The 23,061-nt window shown below is 26.8% G+C and overlaps 2 protein-coding genes across 2 annotated transcripts in view; both read right to left on the bottom strand.

Annotated features, from left to right (window-relative positions):
• Nucleotides 1–6,872, bottom strand: part of LOC100569507 (calpain-A) — a 12,207-nt gene extending 5,335 nt beyond the window's left edge. The window contains exons 1-12 of the mRNA XM_029492843.1: nt 6,537–6,872; nt 6,313–6,385; nt 6,028–6,145; nt 5,825–5,968; nt 3,849–4,029; nt 3,602–3,756; nt 3,253–3,506; nt 2,988–3,151; nt 2,653–2,873; nt 2,538–2,580; nt 2,336–2,471; nt 65–192 (exon numbers count right to left, since the gene is read on the bottom strand). Coding sequence (XP_029348703.1) covers nt 65–192; nt 2,336–2,471; nt 2,538–2,580; nt 2,653–2,873; nt 2,988–3,151; nt 3,253–3,506; nt 3,602–3,756; nt 3,849–4,029; nt 5,825–5,968; nt 6,028–6,145; nt 6,313–6,385; nt 6,537–6,725 — 1,806 coding nt within the window. The 5' untranslated portion in view covers nt 6,726–6,872. The remainder of the gene's footprint in view (nt 1–64; nt 193–2,335; nt 2,472–2,537; nt 2,581–2,652; nt 2,874–2,987; nt 3,152–3,252; nt 3,507–3,601; nt 3,757–3,848; nt 4,030–5,824; nt 5,969–6,027; nt 6,146–6,312; nt 6,386–6,536) is intronic.
• Nucleotides 6,873–10,691: 3,819 nt separating this feature from the next.
• On the bottom strand, nt 10,692–22,704 carry LOC100164763 (calpain-A). Its single transcript, XM_016804119.2, is given in 15 exon segments — nt 10,692–11,225; nt 13,400–13,595; nt 14,256–14,383; nt 16,896–17,034; nt 17,102–17,144; nt 17,216–17,231; nt 17,233–17,437; nt 17,552–17,715; nt 17,817–18,070; nt 18,165–18,319; nt 18,412–18,592; nt 21,637–21,771; nt 21,837–21,954; nt 22,129–22,198; nt 22,347–22,704. Coding segments are annotated over 15 exon segments (2,070 nt in total). The 5' UTR covers nt 22,527–22,704; the 3' UTR covers nt 10,692–11,139.
• Nucleotides 22,705–23,061: the final 357 nt, after the last annotated feature.

Raw genomic sequence — 23,061 nt, 5'->3', positions numbered from 1 at the left:
TAAATTATATATCTTTGAAAACTTAATGAACGGCCTTAAAAATGTATAGTTTTAAAATACTCACCTGCCACTGTCTAATGTCTATCCATAGTCTTTGGAATTCTTTAAAACCAAGTTTACCTGATCTATCCCAATCCATCATAGCAATCAAGCAACGACATACATCGTTTGAAAATTTTGTGTGACCAGTATCTATAAATATTATATTTTCTTATTAACAAGGTGTTTAATCTAATAAAATAATCAATATCTACATTCACGAAAATTATATACCTATACTCTATTCAAAATGAGATCATTACTCGGCGGCCTAGTTGTGCGCATGGGTGTGGCAGCACCCAACGCATCGCCGTAGTGGGGACGGCGTCTGACCATAATATGTCTGATCACCGCCCGACGAAAATTGATCGCCGCCGAGTAATGATCTCATTTTGAATAGAGTATAATTATTAGTTTAGTTAAAAGATGTGAAAGAAGTACATGTTGAAAAATGAATCGTTTAGTAAGTTGAAGTATTTATTTTAATAATATAATATAATGAGTAAATTCAATAGTATTTATGCAATTATTTATGATTTAGTTAAATAAGTCTTTAATTTTCTTATAAGTATACCTATTCAAATATAGATTCATATAATATTAAGTAAAAAATTGTTAAAAACTCGTTTCTATTTTGATAATTCTACGTAACTACTTCTTCTTGAAGATCCAATAGATTTCGGATATTGGAAATCATATTGAATATTGTTTCTCATTCTAACGATGTAGGAAATAATTAATTTGTCATTTCACCAAACCAGTCGAGGAGATTTACAACCACGATGTTCTTCGTATTCCGAGACTTTTCTTACCTTCTATTTTTCCTTAAAGTATAAGTTGCAACAAACTATATAATATTTGATTTTGTGACCATTTTGTGACCCATATATTCTAATTTCCGTGTTTTTATAGTCATCAGTAGTTGATTTTTCTTTTACATTCTTTGAAGTACGTTCACATTAAAAGTACGATTTGTCAATGAAATATTTAAGATTCAACGATACAATCACATGTCCAATACCTCAATTCTCTTACTTACAGTTCAGTTAATGTTCATGTTTCAGGTCCATGTAAATATAGGATATATGTAACTACTTAGTAGTCGGGTCTTAGTGCTATTTAAAAAATCATGACCTTTAAATATCTTAAACATTTTCACAAATGCTAGTTCAACTTGTAATATATAATATTTAGACTTAAATAAAAACACGGGATAACTAATAAACGATGGACCGTACTGAATGTGAAGTGATCCAATATACATATACACGCATTAGGCATATATTTACGCTCTTTCGTACACCAAACACGACACATGCAAAACATAAATAATAGTCAACCCCTCTCCGACCAGCCATTTAATAAAAACAAAACAATCAATTATCAACGGCGCCAGACGACACCACATTTTAACTCATATACTTCAAGACCCCGTCGACAAATTTCCGATATAGACGTTGGGATATAATAACACAATAAATTACCAGCGGCACCTTTGTCATACCACTGAAGACAAAATCTAAACACATCAATACATAAACGCAGATATCGATACATATAACCAGAAGAAAGGATCACACCAAAGTCACATTGTATAAGGACCCAACGGGATCGACTCGCCAAACAGTTTTTCCACAAGACCACCCGATGCACAATGCACAAACTCTATGTTGTCATTCAAAAAATTTAAAAATTTAAAAAATATAAGAATAAAAATCATTTAAAAATATGATTTTCTAATAAAAACGTTGTTTTTTAACAACGTAAAACTATGTAAAAAATTATTTTAAAAACATAAATACTTTTTTAGATAATGAGTGTTTCATGAATAAGTAAAATAATGAATAATAAAAATAAGGAAGAAGGCTTATATACGTTGTATACTTATCCGGGTACACATAAACACAAACAATTGTTAGCATATAAAAGAGACACAATGTTAAGTTCGTTAGGTCCGGGAATAGTAAAGCCGCCCACCAATAAGGAACTCCGGATGACCATACTGTATTAGTAAGTATTATGTATTTAATAAGTATTGTGTATTTAATGAGTATTGGCAAAAACATATCAACTAGAACTTAATATATTTTGATCTATCTATCCTGAAGCTCTCGAGTTATGGTTAAAATATAATTCATAGGGCTCTGAAAACCCTTCATTTAATTATCTAAGGATGTCAGGTTCTCCCCCCCTCTCACCACCCGTTACAGAACATTATAACCACCCCCATAAAAAAAACTATAATTTATAGTTAGGTAATAAATATTAAAATATGACACAGCTAAAAAATTACCTTTCATACAAAAATCCAAAATATTTTTAAGATCCATCCAATCGACCTCTTTGTCACTTCCAGCTACTTTAAGGAAGTATTTTTTTAATTTTTCATTTGAATCGTCACTTTTTTTGCTGTATAGTGCCAATTTTTTTATCTAAAAAAAATGTATTAATTTTTATAAAATAGCTAAATTATTGTTTATATTACATTTATTTCTTACCTTATCATCAATTTCAACCATTCCTACTTCATTGTCGAACTCCCTAAAACAATGTAATTTAATATAATACCAAATTGTTATTATTATTTAAAATTAATTTTCTTATATTACTTACGCCAAATTATTTTTTTTTTCTGAAAATACTCTGAGTAAAAACGCACCTTCTTCATTCTGGTTAGACGTGTAAGGTACAATACAATATTTACCAGGAGGTATCCTAAATCTCTTACAGACTTCTCTTGGTTTGAACTCAGAACAATGGACTTTATCTAAAGGATCGTTATTTTCAAAAAAATTTGTGTCTAATGGTTTCGGCACAATCTTTGAAGTGTTGAGCTAAACGATAAAATAGCGTAAGCATCATAACAAATAATAGTGTACAACTTGTTCTGTTATTAAAATATTGAAAAAATTGTAACACCTAGGTAGGTACTATTGTCCTATACTTACATTATAAACATAAAATCCAAATGACAATGATTGAGCTTTCTGTTTCTGTTGGCCACGCGTGTCCTTGAGCATTAATGCAATAATTACGGTACACATATTGTTATTGTCATTTTCATCGGGATCTACTATTGTTATATAGTACTGAGGATTACTTGAAAACGTTTCTAAATCACCATTATCAACATCATAATATAAACTTATATATTATTATAATTCATTTCATATTATAAAGTTAACGATTTTATATTATTAAAAATAATTATACCTTTAAATTTATCACATCCACCAGCTGTTGCGCCTCGGACCCATTCACCTTCAAATATACTCAGATCCCATTTTGCCCCTCCGCTGACCCTATATTGTTCATTGTCTAGATAGCCAGGATTTAAATGACAAATTTCCAATATAGAGAAATATTTGACAAAATCATCGAATAGCATCCAAAACTCTCCATCGTCCTCTATTATAAGACCTATTGATTGTTTTAAATGTTGAGGTATAGATTTCCACTCATCTGATCTATTAAATATGTATTAATTCATTCATTAAAATGACATATTTATATGCAACATAAAGTAAGACGTTTATCCGTTACATTATAATAAAAAGCTTACTTGTCACTCCAACGCCCGTTCCATTCGCTTTTACCCCAAGGATTTCGAAGTCTAATAAGAGGTATTATACTATTACTCGATGGTAAAGGTATATAAGTTATCCTGGTAATACTATATGCATGGCTTTTAAATAACCCTCTTTTGTCTGTATCAGGCTATAACATTAATACATTTTATATAGTTTAAAAGTTCTAAGCTGAAGGGAAATAAAAAAGAAACAATATCAGTATAAAATTGAATATCTAACCGATTTCGAATTGAGTATTGCACCACACATGAGCGATTGTCGTTGAAATGAATTTAACATAATTGTGAACAAATTAGGATGCTCGTTATTTAGTTCATATATTTCTGACACACCTCCAGTGAAATCTCCCATAGCCTCCATTGTGAAACCTCCTTCCAAAGCTTCGTATGAACCGTTTATTCTAATCATGTAACATTTTTTTTTTTTATTTATGTTATTTTATACTTAGTACAGGGACGAATATATCATTGAATTATTAATATAATATCCTCTCCGAGTCCCCCATACCGTACTATAGGTTCCCAAATACCCGTGTAATATAATGGAACTTGACTATACCTACGGCGCATAATATATTTTTCTAAAAATTGTGTCATCATTATTGTTGAACTATTCTCTCTCTCTCTCTCTATCTATCTTTCTTGCTATTAATTGGATAACAAACGATTTTATATCTAATAGATAATAAAAATCGATCTTTAATTTAAAGTGTGCGGCTTATGGTATAAAATTAGTTCTTGTTCGGAGATCAAAAGTAAATATACTGAATACTTTTCAAAATAATCATGAATCATGATACATTTAATAAAAAAAAGGTGGGCAAGTGGGTACTACACCGCTGTAAATATAGGTGTCTAGAGGATCCGCTGTAAAGATTGTATTACATTTTAATTCAATGTTATAACTTCATACGAAAAATGATACTGAGCAAAGATGGTCTCTATCAATCTATAAAATTAGTTATTACCAAGTCAGTTTTATGATATGACTTTTGTTAAAATTATTTATTTTACTATTAGACATTAATAATGCAGTAGGTTGAATTTTAACCAAAACATTTGAAAAATGTCATTGTGTGTACACAATATTATAGTATACTTTAAATGTTTGAAGTTCAAGTACCTACCCAAACATAATATTTTTAAGTTACAACAAAACAATTTAAATTGTTATTCTTCGTTTAAATATTTAATATCATCCAAATTTGAACTTAAAATATAGATTTAAACGCAGTGTATATATAACTTTTAGATTTTTTAAAGAAATTAAAATGTAATTAAATATTAACTACTTATAATAAATCTTGCTTTAAATTTGGAAATTTATAAAATTAAATTATATACTAAATGTATAAAATTGAAGATTCTATGAATAGGTAGGTACTTATCTACATCATAATTTGCAAATCTTCAAGACACCCAGGTTATTATATTGATGAATTTTGTCAAAAATTAAAATCAAATCCTTATAAAAAAAACCGTGTCTGCGTAAATATACAGGAAATCAAAAATTAAAGTTTAGTATCATGTTTCAATATTTCTATGGTTTTTTGTAATTTTGTTATTATTAACAAAATATTTATCGTAAAAGCTTTAAGCATTCCGCTATTACATTAATCTTAAATCATCATTTTCAATACTCAATAAAATTTTCAAAATGTCTGTACTAGTTTTAAGATATTTTAAGGCAATTCAATTTTTTTAAATGTATATAAAATAATGTTAGGGATGATCAAAATGTTTGAAAATCGAATACAATATCTATCTAGGTATGTCTTTTTATACCAATTCATACATATTAACATACCTATAGGCACAATTTTTTTTTTACTTCTTTATAATCTTTTTTTAACTCTTGAAATTCTACGATTCTCTACGATTTTACAAATGTTATTTTGTTGTGATTCGAAAATATTATTCTAGGAGATTTGAAACTTTTTCAGATATTACAATGTCTTACTTTACACATTACACAATAACATTTTCTAAAGTAGTTAAATTATATGCTATTGCCGATATTTTCTATTTATACCAGTATACCATGAAATGACAATGATTATTAATTGTTTTTATTTTACACTTTAAATTGACCTAGTTTAAAGTTTTGGCATATAATTGTAAGAATATTATACTTAATGATATTAATATGAATAGGTGATTTATAGGTGCTTTAAATAAATTCTGCTAGCTGTTTACTTTGCATAAGCTTTCTCCAACAGAGCACTCCAGAATTCATTTTTGGATGATGATTGAACAGATAATAATTTTCCCCTATGAGTCGGTAAACGATCGTCGACAACCACGTCAACCCATTTGCCATACTGCCAAAATCTAAAACCACTGATATTTTTAAAAACCATTTACACATATTATGTTATTACGGTTCAATATATATTTACTTAAAGTGGAATATACCAGCGTATTTATTGTCAAATCCTTGATCATGTGGCACTACTTTAGAAAATACTTTTTTGTTCAAAGTCATATTTGCTATGGCAGCTAATAACCAACAGTCACCTTCCAGAATAAAGAAAGAAAAATTTTAATATTAGTTATACATATAATATTTATAAACTTTTAATACTTTAATAGTATAGTAATTAAGAGTATATGGATTAAAATGTTTCGTATCAAAACCAATACTCACAAACAGTTTAAAAATTAACTATTCCTTTATTATTTACCTATATATTTTCCTTGCCTTACATCAAATCTTGAAGCCCCTTCAACGAAAAATTTGGGATCATCTGTAATTTCCTAAGAATTCAATTCCTAATATTATTATTATTATTATTATTATTATTCAAAGAATAATTTGCCTCATTGAGGATGTTTGTGTGGGGCCCTATAATATAGTTTGATTAAGTATATATTACAATTTTCATAGATTTAAAAAGTAAATGCTCACGTTTGGTCTTCGCCACTCAAACCCATCTTTTGGGACATCATAAAATAAAGTTAAATCGTATGTATCGAATTCTGGATCTGTGAATGGTTTTTTTTGTATTAAACATTGGTCTCGGAGCTCATGAAAGTTTTGAACAAATCCAGCAGGTCTTTGTCGAAGGCCCGGACCCCATTCGCCAATATTTAACATTTTACTGCGGAATTAAATGTATTTGATGACCAAATGCACAATAAGTATCATTTGATGTGCCTAAACTAGATTTTTTTACTAATAATATACACGAGCGTTTACCGCTGTATCTAATACTTATATACAATCTGACTGAGTACCTACCTATCTATCTAAAATACAAAATAAATCATAATTGCATTTTTAATTATTATTATATAATTTGGTTTGAATTTAAAGGTCACAATATTTCTTAAGAATTATAATAATAATATGATATGAACTATACACTTATATAATATATGCCTAAGATAATAAAATTGTCAATTCGTTGGAAATATTAAATTTAATTTAATATCATTAAAATTGCAATATGAAATTATAAATCAATACAAATAATTGGATTCTTAGAATTGCTACTATAATTAACCTAGTTAAACTATGCTAGTTTAAACTTGAAGTTTTAATAATATAAAATTACAATATTAGAAGTATTCATGTATCCATAAATCTTGAAATTATATTACAGCACGTATTACAGTTTTAGAGTTTCAAATGTCGTATACTAGACTCAATTATTTGATAAACTATCTACTTAGATATACCTAGTTAAAACCAATAATCAATAAGTAGGTATAATATTATTTAGATTGTTACTTACGTAATTCCGTCAAAAACAGTAACCATTACCCATAGTATCGGTTTTTAATTTTTCTGGTCTTTCTGTTAAGTGCAATTACCAGTATATTTCTAAGTAGAGTAAATTAGTTTAATTATATTATAATTATACAAGAGGTGATGTAAATTAACAAAATAAATACTAAACCTAAATATTATGGATCAGTAAAGATATCAAATATAAATTATTTCGTCCACTAATAACTAGCAAACTCGACAACCACGATGTACAGAGTAGCTGATAAGAATAATAATATAATATATTATCACATATCACAAAAATCTAAATAATTGTGTGTCAAAGTAGGTAAGTAAAATTAAATTGTCAATTACCTGGTATTTTCGTCCTTCCATGACTGTACCTACGTCAGTACTTAAGTGTGACAATGTTTCTCAAAATCTCACTATTAAGTCCATAATCATGGGAAGATATTAATGAAGAAAGAATATTTATATTTTACTAACCACTACGGAAAAACTTTGGTATTGCTAGATCGATTGCATTATAATAATATGTTAAGCTAAATTATTCGGCGTTGGCCGAAGAGGAGATTAGTACCTATAAACATTTGAAATATTTGATTTGAAATAGCTGTGCCCTACGTGCCCCTCTCAATATTACTCATCATTTTCATTTATTAAAAAGTGTTAAGGCCGTATTTGAGTATTTTGAGTTTTGTAGGTACCTATGTAAAAATGTGTATTTGACATTTGTTGGTATATTATTTTTTAAGCAAAATATATTATAGATCAAAGCATGAAATTAAAAAATGTGAATTGTTCGTGTCTTGGAAAGTTTGAATATATTTTAAAAAAAAAAATTGGTTTAACCGTCGCCTTAATGGCTTAATATCATAGTCAAACATATATCAAGAATACTTGACACATTATCGGTACATATTATTTTTGTTTTATTATGTTACAGAACATTTGGTGTATGACAATTGCCTGTCAATAAGGCACACGTGAGACAGTGCCGTATATATTATGAGATGCGAAAATGAATAAAAAAAAAAGCACGAACCGTTTTCCTCCACCTGCACAGCAAAGCGAGGTAACATGTCACCGCAAACGTCAGTGAGCTCTATTATGTGTGTCTTCAAATTAAAACAAAGTTAGGCAAAAGTGTATCACGCTGAAATGGCAACCATTTATATAAAAAAAATTAGATTTCAACCGTGAAATCTCTATATCCTTGTTTGAGCACCTCTTTAAAATGCGTATTTCGGAATTCCTTTCTTATTGCACTTGCACATCTAGATCATTAGAGGAACCCTATTCCAAATTACAAGTTCGTAGGTACGTTATGTAATTTTCGAGGTTTGGTGAACAGTGGTAAGTGAGTAAGTGGTATTATAGTATAATATAGATATAATAGGTACAGAAAATGTAATAATAATTTTAATGTGAATAATGTGAATTAATTTCCATCTTAATCGTCACTCAATTATTTTAAAAACTGCAATGTTACATAATATGTGTGTGTATTCAGACGATACGTGATATTTACATGAGTACACGACAATAGACGTCTGTTATTCTATGTATTAAAAAATGCACAATAGATTTCAATAGCTTTGGGAAAAACAAAAAAAAATTAAGGAAAAACGGAGATTTTTACGTAAAGCCAGTTTTTGATGTAAATTTAAGAAAATAGCCATATACACATGATATTTTTACTGAATATTTAAATAAAAATTTTTTACACACCACACGTTTTTAAAAATACCTATATTTACTCTTTTTGAGCTAAACAATTTGTCCTCTCTGTCAAAAAAACACATCTTCGCTCAGAATCGTTTATCGTGTACAATGGTTTTATATCAATAAATTCAAATTTAACACCATCCAGTGACCCACTTGTAACCTACTGTACAGCAAAATGACGACCGTATATCATTTGCGCATCGTCTGTTTACCTTTGCCAAAATATCGTACATAGTTTGAGCATTAGTGGCCGATTATCGTTTGCGCATTATTTATTTACCTGCACCAAATTATCATACATCATATGCATACCAACACTCTGAACAATTAGAATGATATAAAAAATATTTTTTTATTGAAATTTCAATGATTGTCATATTATCACATGTAATAAATAGATACAAACAATTAAAAATAAATTGCATTCATTCAATTTAATTGTTTTCATAATTATAAAAATGTAGGTACATGTAATACAGTGTGATTTTTTTGTAATTGAACACTCATTAATTCATGAAATTCAAATGTTTTTAAAAATATTATTTTACATAGTTTTAAGTCGTTTACAAAACAAAGTTTTTCTTAAAAAAATTATATTTTTAATATTTCTTATCCTTATGGCTTAAGTTTTTATTTTTTTGAAATCTTACTTAGAATTTTAATTTCATTTTCCAAAGCAGAATATTTGTTTATGTATATTGAAACATAAAAATCTAGGGCAAGTAGCTTATGAGTAGCCCGGAATTATATGCATTTACATAATTGTACTAAGTGTATGCACGTCTAGGGGGTTCTATAATGTCCACGGTACATCTCACACTGAATTTAAACACCAAATTTTGTATAGCATATTTTGAATATTTTGAGGATTATTGCATATTGGTTCATAAATGCATATAACATGCATATTTAATGGGTTTTTAAGAAATTGCTTATTTTAATTTAAGGTAATTATATTTTAGTAATTTTAAAAGAGAAAAAAATCGTTGACAGGGTCTTCTACAAGAATATTGTTAAAAAATTGTCATTTTTGCAACACTTCATGAGATCGTAGCACGTTTAGATAATATATTATATTAACAAAAATAAATCACATACACCTGCATTTCGGCATACTATGATGTTACTTCGGGGAATAAGAAACTAACACAATTTTACAATTTTTTTTTTATAACTTATAATAATAATGGATGATTTTATTATTTTGATTTTGATTCTTTTTTAAGTTTTCTGAGTTTTAGACTTTGTATTTCAAACAATCTAAAATATGAAAAAATTAGGATTATAAAATTGCATTTTGGTTTATCAAGTATTAAATGTTTAACTATTTAAATATTCTTTTGTTTCTGAAAGAATATGTAGTAGGTACCTATACCTACTTTCTTTGGTGCAAAATGTGTTTTTTTAAAAAATCTCATTTTATAATGTATAACGTATGGCATATAATTGCATATTTAGCCTCTTTTCCCTTGCATATTTGCATCATATTTTACACTTTTTAAATGCATATAAATCCGGGCTCTACTTATGAGTTATAGATATTTGAAGTTTTGATGAGAAGTGTATGGTACGGGATTACCCCGCGAAAAAAAAACCAACAAATTAGCTTTAATTTAAGTACCTATAAGTACTACATATATTGTTTTTAAAATACAAATAAAATTTTTGAAATATAATATATTAATTACCTATATTGAAAAATACAATATGTTCATTGGTTTTTAAATTACAGATTTCAAGTGTCAACTACCTAAACAAATACAGTGAATAAATAAATAATTCATTCAGAAATCAGATTATTTTACTTATAGATATAATATCAAAATAATTTGTTTATATCGATATTTGAAACAGATATCAATGAAAATTGAATCAGATAAAAATGATTAACATTGTATATTAATATAATATTATTCTTGATAAACATTATTGTTATGAATAGCGCAAAACACATTTAAGCTATAACTATGATATCGGTAAATATTAGGTATTCAAAAAAAATATATATATATTATATATAATGTTCGTAGAACTAAAACTCAATTTAAATTTACGAGTAAAATGTTTTTTCTACCCATTCTTCCAGTGTAAACGAAACAACATTTTTATTTCCAGGATCGTGTTCTTTGAAGATATCTAAAAGTAAAAATGTACCAATCAAATTAATAATAAAATGAGCCAAAATTATATTAACATAAGTTTAAATTCTAAATTTAGAATATAAGTGTTGTATTCCTTTATTTGTCGAATACAAGAATGACATAATATTATGGACTCAACATGTTTTTATTACAAAATATCGATTTATCTAGGTAGTCAACAAATAAGAATTCTAAAAACAGATAATTTTTTGTCAATTTGTGATTTTTCTATACTTGAAATCAACTTTTCCACCTTTTTAATTTTAACACATCTCCAAAAAATGAATATCAATGCCTAAACATTGAAATAAAAAAAATATAGTAGGTATATAACATTAATCGCATTATGTAATTAATATAAACATTAAAATGTGTGTCATCATAATACAATTTAATTTTAACTTAAAATTTGAATAAAAATTGGTCAGAGAATAATAATAATATGAGAAAAGCTTATGTTTATTTTATATGTTAAAAGTTAGTACCTACCAGTGAAATTTACATACGAAAAAAGATACAATCGGTAGAATTTACAATCACCTGAAACAACGTACTGCGTAATGTCTAGGTCTAATTTATGTAATCATTTTATTAAACGCAACTAAAGGTGATTTTTTTGCCAGCACCACTTAAAACTGTTTTCAGAAAGCAATGATTCAATATCATCTGGCGTATGACTACTATAAAATTTTTCATAAAATATAAAATTTAACACTTAATAAATGCATCATATTTAGTGTAATCGCTAAGTTATCTGCTTTAATAAATAATTATAATCATTACACAAAATGGTTTTATTTAGACCTGATGAATTATCCAAATTTTAGGACATCAATATTAATTATAATGATGACAGATTTTAACTCATTAACAAGTTTAATTTAAATTATTATAATATATACTATGTTTAAATCCAAATTATTTTTTTAAGAATAATGTACATAAAATATAAAAAAATTTGAATTTTGAATTTTAAATGTTAATTTTTGTACTACAAATATAAATAATTTTTGGAACATAACTCAGCGGCGTTGCCCAGGGGGGGTGTTTAAACCCTCCCCCCCTCCATTGACATTTTCCCTCCTAATAAATAAATTTTTATAGGGTTCGGGACTCCTTACAAGTTATAAATTTGTCTTATGAAATGGCGAAATTGAATACAAAGTTTGAATTTGCATATTTGTGTATTTTTTAATTTAAATATACATACAATTGACGATAAAAATTATATTTGGATAACATTGAAAAATATCTTAAAAAATATTATGTTTGGTTAAGTACAATTTTGAGATTTGGGGAGGCCGAAGCCTTTTATAATACCATACTATTATAAAATTGAATAAGCTTAAAAAAATTAAGTTAATGTTTGGGAGGGGCGGAGGGCTGTTAAAGTTGTTGGTGGAGCTTGGCTACAGTTGGCCCTATGTTCGCATATGTAAGATTTCATAAGTCTCTTTGTGACAAAACTGTGTTTAAATTATAATTGACATCTAGATTGTAGATTGTACGAAGAAATGAACATCAGTAGATATAGGTAGGTACGTGTTCGTTTATCAAGGTGTTCACATATTATCACGTTATTCGTTATTACTTATTTATTAACCAAGTACCTATTGTATGCCAGTATTTTTAAAAATAAAGTTGTTATTTGTTTATTTATCAGGTTTATATACCTACTTATTTTTTAGTTTTTTATTACCAAAATTGCAATATGTTTTATGATTTTTCAAAAATAATATAAACATGTTGCTACATAGTACATTTATTTAAGCATATTTTGAGAATTTCGACTGCATATTCGATAATTTTTAGTGCAACAATTTAAGTCCTGAACCCTAAATTTATTTATGTATTTAATTTATTTATATACGAAAACCGTAAAAACTTAGTTTTAATCTATACTTAAAACACCCCCCATTTGATAATCCTGGCTATGCCACTCACATAATCAATAGGTAACCTTATATAAGATGCTTAAATATATTGACCATACTTTTCATTGATATCTACGCGAAAGAATACCTATAAAAATAAACAAATCACCAATATATAGTCAGTCATACCAATTTGCTTGCATTTTTACCCTTAAAATACGTCCGACTGTCGTTACCTCAAAAACACCACTTGAAGTCCTTGCTATGACTGTTTGAAAATAAAATGTTCACTAACCTATCGTGGTTTTAAGACGTATGGCACACATGATGAAATCATCGAACATTATGTATCCTTTTTTGTTTGCATACCGATGACACATAGTGTTTATGGTTCGTGTTTTAATATGGTAACCAACCGAAGATAATGCTGGTCTTAGTTCAAACCCTTTGATATAACCCTTGTTCTTCTTATCGTAATTTTTAAAAACTACCTAAAACAAAACAATTCATTATATAATATTGAAAACTTAATGAATAGCAATACAACTATATAGTTCTATATCATTACTAGTGATAGGTTGTCGACAACGTATGCATTTTTTTCTTTTAATCCTCTAAATGGTATCTTAGCTAAAAATTAATTTCATGCTCCATTGATTCAAAACAATCAACCTACTACTTTTATTTAGCATTTTTTTTGCATTTTTTTGCATTTTTAAAAATTTTTATAGCTATAAATGCACTTTTATGTTTAAATCATCATATTAATATAATTATAAGTCACTTTTGTTTCTGAACAATACATGGCATTTTTCTCAAATTTTAGATTTTAAAGAAAATTTTTCAAAATTATCATTTCAGTATTCTCATTGGTGGGTTTGACAAACAATGAAAACAGAAATTATTGATTTATAATTTACTTTTAAATTATTTTAAACTATTTTTATTTCATACTTTTTTTTTACTGTAAATTAAACTTAAAATTTAAATGTTTACTAAATTTTGTTTTCGAAAAATGTTTAAGTCATTTTTTATATTTTTTTAGGTTATTTACTTAACCTTTTAGGGTTTAAAGCATTTTTTTTTTTGTCATTATTGGTATTTCTTTAGATATATATATAATATATATCCTTTCTCTAATCATTACTCACCTGCCACTGTCTAATGTCCATCAACAGTCTCTCGAATTCTTTAAAACCAAGTTTACCTGATCTATCCCAATCCATCATAGCGATAAAGCAACGACATACATCATTTGAGAATTTTGTGTTTCCAGTATCTATAAATATTATATTTTGTGATTAAAAATCACATAATCAGTACTTTCATTGACGTAGATTATACATAATATTATTAGTTTATTTAAATGATGTAAAAGAAATTCATACCGAATATAGGTGATGAGGTAATTAGGCAAAGTAATCGTTTAGTAAGTTAAAGTATTTATTTTAATTATACAATAAAATAGCTAACATATATTTAATAGTTTTACAGTTCTTTATGATCAAATTAAATGATTCTTTAATTTTATTTAATAAAAAAGTTTTTAGTTGATATAATATACAATTTAAAAGTGTCAAAAATTCGTTTTTTTTGTAATACCTAATTATAATACATTATATTATTTGAGTGACACAGTTTCTTTATGTATTGCGTACATACCTATTGCTTATATAAAGTTCTATCTTACTAAATAGATTCTACTAGGTATAGTTATTAAATATTTTACGATAATTACGGCAGGTATTTTGTTTATAGGTACCTAGTCTATTTTGACGAACACAGGTCACAGACCTTTATTTTATACTCGGTATGATTCGAACAAATTAAACTACTAATACCATAAGAGATATGTAAGCATAATATACAAGGTATAAGATGTAACAGAATGACCTGACAAATAAAATAACTTTTGTTCTAATCAATATTTAAACATTTTAATTTAGTTTTAGTTTTAGTTAATTTATACTTAAATATAAGTCACAAGGATAATTAATTACGACGGACCATACTTGATGTGAGATGATGCAATATACATATACATTAGGTATATACACACATAGGTATTCCATATAGGTATCACATACCAATTTCATAATATATGACTAGGTAACTATAGTATCAATGTCGGGTCTTTTTGTAACACTCTGTATGAAATTCGTATGAAGTTTGCTTGATCACCGATCATCTCGTTTTTACAAATGTTATTTTCATTATAAGCTTGTATTTAAAATACAAAAATTGGCGAATTTTTAATTAGTAATTATACAGAAGTAAAAAACAAATAAATAAATAAAATAAAATGTTCAATCTTAAGTAAAATCTGTAACGAATAGAAATATGTATTAAAAATTTAAAATAATTACTTATCAGTTATCACATACTGGCAGGGTCGCATCTAGGAGGGCACTGGCTACAACTGCCTCGGAGGCTAGAATTTTGGGGGCGCCAACATTTTGTGGTCGGAAATTTGTTTCTTTGTGAATTATTAAATCTTTTAAAATTTAAATTATTTCAATAACAGTATTATATAATATTAATGTATGATGCTATTTGAAATTAAAACAACTAATGTATTTATAGCTAGGAATATAGCTATAAGTGTTCGAGAATTATTAATATAGCTAATGATGGTTCCTTCATACTTTTCGCAAACTTGTTGTGATTCAAATAGTCAATAAACATATGTTATTTATAATAATACGGCGTATTTTTCTAACGCATGCTTATTTCAAAAATACAACTATTAGAGTCCAAACTCGAACCATAGCATTTGTGAAATCTGCGATTACTGATTAATAATTTTTCTTTCATTACTCGGCGCTGTTGGTTATTTATTATATATTTGTTTTATTTTATTTTAATTATGACCGGCTAAAAAAAGTTAAGTGAATATCAAAATCGTGAACTAGCTTTGTTAAAAGACAAAAAACCACTTAATGTAATTAACAAATTCAGACAAATTCAAGACATATTTCAAAAAATATAATATTCATTTGCATAGTTTACCTACCGTAGAATAAGGTAACTTTGATACCCATATATTTTTATTCACCAGAGTACCATGATGATTAATTTTCTTTTTCATAAAATGGGGTTACTTTGATATCACATTAAGAAATATAGGTATCAAAGTTGTAACTTTGATAGCATATTAAAAAGATTAATACGTATCTAAAAAGATAACATAAGAAATTTAAAAATTAAAACGTTAAGACTTTAAAATATTCATCATAACTAGCTGTAACAAATATTTAATTTTGAGAGTTTCATCGTTAATACGTACCTACTACAGAAGTTATCCATAAAATAAAAAGTTAAATTGTCATGAAACAGTAAAAAAATATCAAAGTTACCCCGTTATACTGTATATAATTTTATTTTTTATTTTTTTCATATTAATAATTTATTAATATATATTAATTAATTAATATTAATTTATGAAGTAGGTAGGTACCTAAATATGTAAAAAAAAAAAAAACAAAAAAACTTTTATGTTGAATTGTAAGCAAGGCTCAAATGCTCAACTTAATTGCGGATGGGGAGGAGGAGTGTTCATTAAATTATTAGGCAATATTTTTTTTAAAAAGGCACACATTATTGTAAAACAAATATTCTTTTCTTTGCTAAAAAGTTCATGAGGATCTCTCTCCCAATTTTCCCGGGGTTATGCCACTTACGGGGTGCGCCAAATATTTGTTTGCACTGGGGCGAAAAATGTCTAAATGATCAAGATGACATAAGACCTAGTGGCCAAAGAAGAAGGAAAAAATAGTTAACAAAATATATACCTTTCATACAAAAATCCAAAATATTTTTAAGATCCATCCAATCGACCTCTTTGTCACTCCCAGCTACTTTAAGGAAGTATTTTTTTAATTTTTCATTTGAATCGTCACTTTTTTTGCTGTATAGTGCCAATTTTTTTATCTAAAAAAAAATGTATTAATTTTTATAAAATAGCTAAATTATTGTTTATATTACATTTATTTCTTACCTTATCATCAATTTCAACCATTCCTACTTCATTGTCGAACTCCCTAAACAATGTAATTTAATATAATACCAAATTGTTATTATTATTTAAAATTAATTTTCTTATATTACTTACGCCAAATTATTTTTTTTTTTCTGAAAATACTCTGAGTAAAAACGCACCTTCTTCATTCTGGTTAGACGTGTAAGGTACAATACAATATTTACCAGGAGGTATCCTAAATCTCTTACAGACTTCTCTTGGTTTGAACTCAGAACAATGGACTTTATCTAAAGGATCGTTATTTTCAAAAAAATTTGTGTCTAATGGTTTCGGCACAATCTTTGAAGTGTTGAGCTAAACGATAAAATAGCGTAAGCATCATAACAAATAATAGTGTACAACTTGTTCTGTTATTAAAATATTGAAAAAATTGTAACACCTAGGTAGGTACTATTGTCCTATACTTACATTATAAACATAAAATCCAAATGACAATGATTGAGCTTTCTGTTTCTGTTGGCCACGCGTGTCCTTGAGCATTAATGCAATAATTACGGTACACATATTGTTATTGTCATTTTCATCGGGATCTACTATTGTTATATAGTACTGAGGATTACTTGAAAACGTTTCTAAATCACCATTATCAACATCATAATATAAACTCATATATTATTATAATTCATTTCATATTATAAAGTTAACGATTTTATATTATTAAAAATAATTATACCTTTAAATTTATCACATCCACCAGCTGTTGCGCCTCGGACCCATTCACCTTCAAATATACTCAGATCCCATTTTGCCCCTCCGCTGACCCCATATTGTTCATTGTCTAGATAGCCAGGATTTAAATGACAAATTTCCAATATAGAGAAATATTTGACAAAATCATCGAATAGCATCCAAAACTCTCCATCGTCCTCTATTATAAGACCTATTGATTGTTTTAAATGTTGAGGTATAGATTTCCACTCATCTGATCTATTAAATATGTATTAATTCATTCATTAAAATGACATGTTTATATGCAACATAAGTAAGACGTTTATCCGTTACATTATAATAAAAAGCTTACTTGTCACTCCAACGCCCGTTCCATTCGCTTTTACCCCAAGGATTTCGAAGTCTAATAAGAGGTATTATACTATTACTCGATGGTAAAGGTATATAAGTTATCCTGGTAATACTATATGCATGGCTTTTAAATAACCCTTTTTTGTCTGTATCAGGCTATAACATTAATACATTTTATATAGTTTAAAAGTTCTAAGCTGAAGGGAAATAAAAAAGAAACAATATCAGTATAAAATTGAATATCTAACCGATTTCGAATTGAGTATTCCACCACACATGAGCGATTGTCGTTGAAATGAATTTAGCATAATTGTGAACAAATTAGGATGCTCGTTATTTAGTTCATATATTTCTGACACACCTCCAGTGAAATCTCCCATAGCCTCCATTGTGAAACCTCCTTCCAAAGCTTCGTATGAACCGTTTATTCTAATCATGTAACATTTTTTTTTTTTTATTTATGTTATTTTATACTTAGTACAGGGACGAATATATCATTGACTTATTAATATAATATCCTCTCCGAGTCCCCCATACCGTACTATAGGTTCCCAAATACCCGTGTAATATAATGGAACTTGACTATACCTACGGCGCATAATATATTTTTCTAAAAATTGTGTCATCATTATTGTTGAACTATTCTCTCTCTCTCTCTATCTATCTTTCTTGCTATTAATTGGATAACAAACGGTACCAAATTTGTATACTATTTTTTTCTAACAATTTTGTCCCCTGGATCTCTCTCTGTTATCAGGCAATTTCTTTATAGGCCTATGAAATGTATTGATTCTACCATGATGTATGTTTATTATATTTTGTTTGTGTTACACATCTAATAGGTAATAAAAATCGATCTTTAATTTAAAGTGTGCGGCTTATGGTATAAAATTAGTTCTTGTTCGGAGATCAAAAGTAAATATACTGAATACTTTTCAAAATAATCATCAATACATTTTTTTCTAAAAGGTGGGCAATTGAGTACTACGCCGCTGTACAATATAAGTGTCTAGAGGATCCGCTGTAAAGGTTAAATTTTAATTCAATGTTATAACTTCATCGTAGACGAAAAATGATACTGAGCAAAGACGGTCCCTATCAACCTATAATATAAGTTATTAATAAGTCAGTTTTATGATATAACTTTTGTTAAAATTATTTATTTTACTATTAGACATTAATAATACAGTAGGTTGAATTAATTTTAACCAAAACATTTGAAAAATGTCATTGTGTGTACACAATATAATAATATACTATAAATGTTTGAAGTTTAAGTACCTACCCAAACATAATATTTTTAAATTTAAATTGTTATTATTTGTTTAAATATTCAATATCATCCAAATTTGAACTTAAAATATAGATTTAAAAACAGTGTATATATAACTTTTAGAATTTTAAAGAAATTAAAACGTAATTAAATATTAACTACTTATAATAAACCTTGCTTTAAATTTGAAAATTTATAAAATTAAATTATATACTAAATGTTCAAAAATGAAGATTCTATGAATAGGTACTTATATCTACAACATAATTTGCAAATTTATAGATACCTAATTATATTTATGAATTTTGTCAAAAATTGAAATTAAATCCTTAAAAAAAAAATCGTGCTTGCGTAACTATAATTTTTTTAAACCACTACTATAATAACTTATGGAGAATTTTTTATCAAAAATCAAGCAATAAAAACAAGTGCATTTACATTTATAAAAATACCCTAAAAAAATTGAAAATTGCACGTGTTTATAAATAGCTCAAAACTAGTAAAAATATATTGAAAAATGGTTTAAACAAAATTATTTATACAAAACGATAAAATACACATTTAGAAAAAATTTCAATTATCTAGCATTATTCGTTTTTGAACTACAAAAAAGTAAGAAATTCGTTCCAAGAGAATTCGGTAATTACGGTGAATTTCCAATATCAAAATATTTTGAACTTCCACAGCTTATAAAAAATATGCCTTTCCAGTAAACTTTTTTTTTGTTAATGATAGGAAAGCTAATAAGCAATCTTGAATTACATTTTAATTAATTAATTAAAGAATCACTAACTCTTACATTAGCATTTACTAAACATCATGATGGAGTTTTAAACAAATTAGAAACCTCACTCTGGACGTGTTCTAAATTCCTGGTTTCTAAAAGTATTTTAAGACAACGCAATAAACTAAAATTTCATACTATAGAATTTAAAAATAATTAGGTACCACCTATTTGATAACCTTAAGATTTTGTTAAATACCTATTTTTAATATTGGCTAGTGTAATAGTATGTATTTTCTTTGAATAGAACCGCGGTTATAAAATCCTAATACAAATAACAATCGTAACTATGAACTGGTAACTAACTGACATACGGACTCAACGGGGATAATATATGGTTTTCTAAACTTCTGTAAAAAAAACTATTTTGGATTTTTTAAGCATTATACAATCATTCAAAGTTCAAATTATTAAACTATTAAAAATTATATACATTTGCAAACTATTTTGTATTACAAAATTTATACAATTTAATAAAAGATTGCTCCCCATATGTTTGTTTACTGGAAATTTAAAAAAAAATGTTTAGTACATTGTCACAATAGTTTTTTTTGAATTCTGTTATTATTTACAAAATAATTAGACTCATTTTAAGCTCTTTTTAGGGATTTAAAATGTTCAATTTTTTTTAATATTTTTTTTTTTAGGTTTTTAGGTATTTAGGTATTTATTTTATTTATGTATACTTTTAGGTATTGTCAAAATATTTTAAAATATAATTCAAGATCTAACTGTGTCTCTTTGTATCAACTTAAAAATATTATACATAAGCACAATTTAAGTTTATTTTTATAAGCGTTCGATCTTTAAAATTTTAAATTTTGACAAAATTAAACATTATCATGAAAAATTGTAAATTATTATGAAGTTTAAAATTCATACAAATTTAATTTTCATAACTAAGGTTTAAAAATATAATACAACATAATATTAATAATACATAACATTAATACCGATAAATATTACTTACAAATCTGAAGTCACATCTGACTTAAACAGTTGAATAAAATCAAGGATTAGTAATTTTTCCAATATTTAGATAAACAATCGTAAGTAAAACGGACCAGGCTTTTACAATTAATGTATTTAAACGAAGAAAAACGATTTTGTTTTAATTCAAAAATATTATTCGAGAGAACTTGAACCTTTTACGACTTATTATTACGTATATTATTATATTTTATTTTATTGGTTACTATATTATTATACTAACATTTTAAATATATTTCGATTCGTTTTAAGATATTGACTACTGCAGATAGGGGTACCACAGAGTGACAATGATTATTAATAATTTTTTAATACATTTAAACTTGACCTAATTTTGATCAAAAAATTTAAAAACCTTAAACTTAAAATGCTATTAATTTGATCAATTGGTTTTAGGTGCATTAAATAAATCATTCTACTATTTACTTGGCATAAGCTTTCTCCAGTAGAGCACTCCAGAATTCGTTTTTGGTTGATGATTGAAGAAATAATAACTTGCCTTTATAAGTCGGTAAACGATCGTCGATAACTATGTCAACCCATCTGCCAAACTGCCAAAATCTAAATCCACCGATGTTAGTAGTTACGATTTACACTTACATTACTAGAGTTCAAATTATATTTACTGAAAGTGGAATATTCCAGCGTAATTAATATGGAATCCTTGATCGAAAGGCACCACTTTATAAAAAAGTTTGTCGTCCAAAGTCAAATTTGCTACGGCAGCTAATAACCAACAGTCCCCTTCCAGAATAAATAAAAAAAATGTTAAGAATGATTACATACCGTATAACATTTATAGTTATTAATTATTATTGTATTGTATTTATTATTATAAATATAACTTTCAACAGTATAAAAATATATGGATTTAAAATATTTCTAATTTTTAAAAAATTAACTTTTCATTTTATTTACCTAATTCTCCTTGCCTCACATCAAATCTTGAAGCTCCTTGTACAAAAAATTTGGGATCGTCTGTAATTTCCTAAGAATTAAGTTATTATTTTTATTATTATTAAGTGTTTATTTCGAGGAATAATTGGCCTGAGTATGCTCGTGTGGAAGCCCATAATATAATTTGATTAAGTGTGTGTTACAATTCTAATAAAAATAAACTAAAAATATATGCTTACCTTTGGTCTTCGCCACTCAAGCTTTTTTTTTTTAAATACAGATAAGTCGTATGTGTCAAATTCTGGATCTTCGAATAGTATTTTTTGTTTTAAGCATTGGTTTCGGAGCTCATCAAAGTTTTGATCAAAGCCAGCGGGTCTCTGACGAACACCGGAACCCCGTTCACCAACGTTTAACATTTTTCTGAGGAATTGAATATAAATTTTAATGAACAAATACACAATAAGTATGTTTCAATTGATGTATCTACTTAAACTATATTGTTTCACAAAAATGAAACACAAACGTGTACCACTGTACCTAATACTTATTTACGATTTCACTATCTAAAATACATTAAATATATCATAATTATTGTGTTTCTAATAATAATATAATTTAGTTTCAATTTATAGGTCAATGTTTCTTAGATGAATTTAATATCGATAACGTTATGAATTATGATATATAAACTACACATAGTCATTGTACCTACTTATATAAACCTATAAGATAATATTATTGTCAATTCATTGGAATCGTATTATACCTCAATTATGTATTACATTTTACATTGTTTGTGCACCGAACTTTTAGTATAATTATTTATTATTATCATTAAAATTGCTTCATGAAATAATAAATAAAACATAATAATTTCTCGGGCTTGCTATTATTATGAACCTAGTTAATCTATAGGCTAGTCCAAGTTTGCTAGTTTAAACTTAACATAAT

This window comes from Acyrthosiphon pisum, chromosome X, assembly GCF_005508785.2.
Source record: "Acyrthosiphon pisum isolate AL4f chromosome X, pea_aphid_22Mar2018_4r6ur, whole genome shotgun sequence".
Classification (NCBI taxonomy): Eukaryota; Metazoa; Arthropoda; class Insecta; order Hemiptera; family Aphididae; genus Acyrthosiphon; species Acyrthosiphon pisum.
The sequence above is the reverse complement of the archived record's forward strand: the minus strand, read 5'-3'. Positions and strand labels throughout refer to the sequence as shown.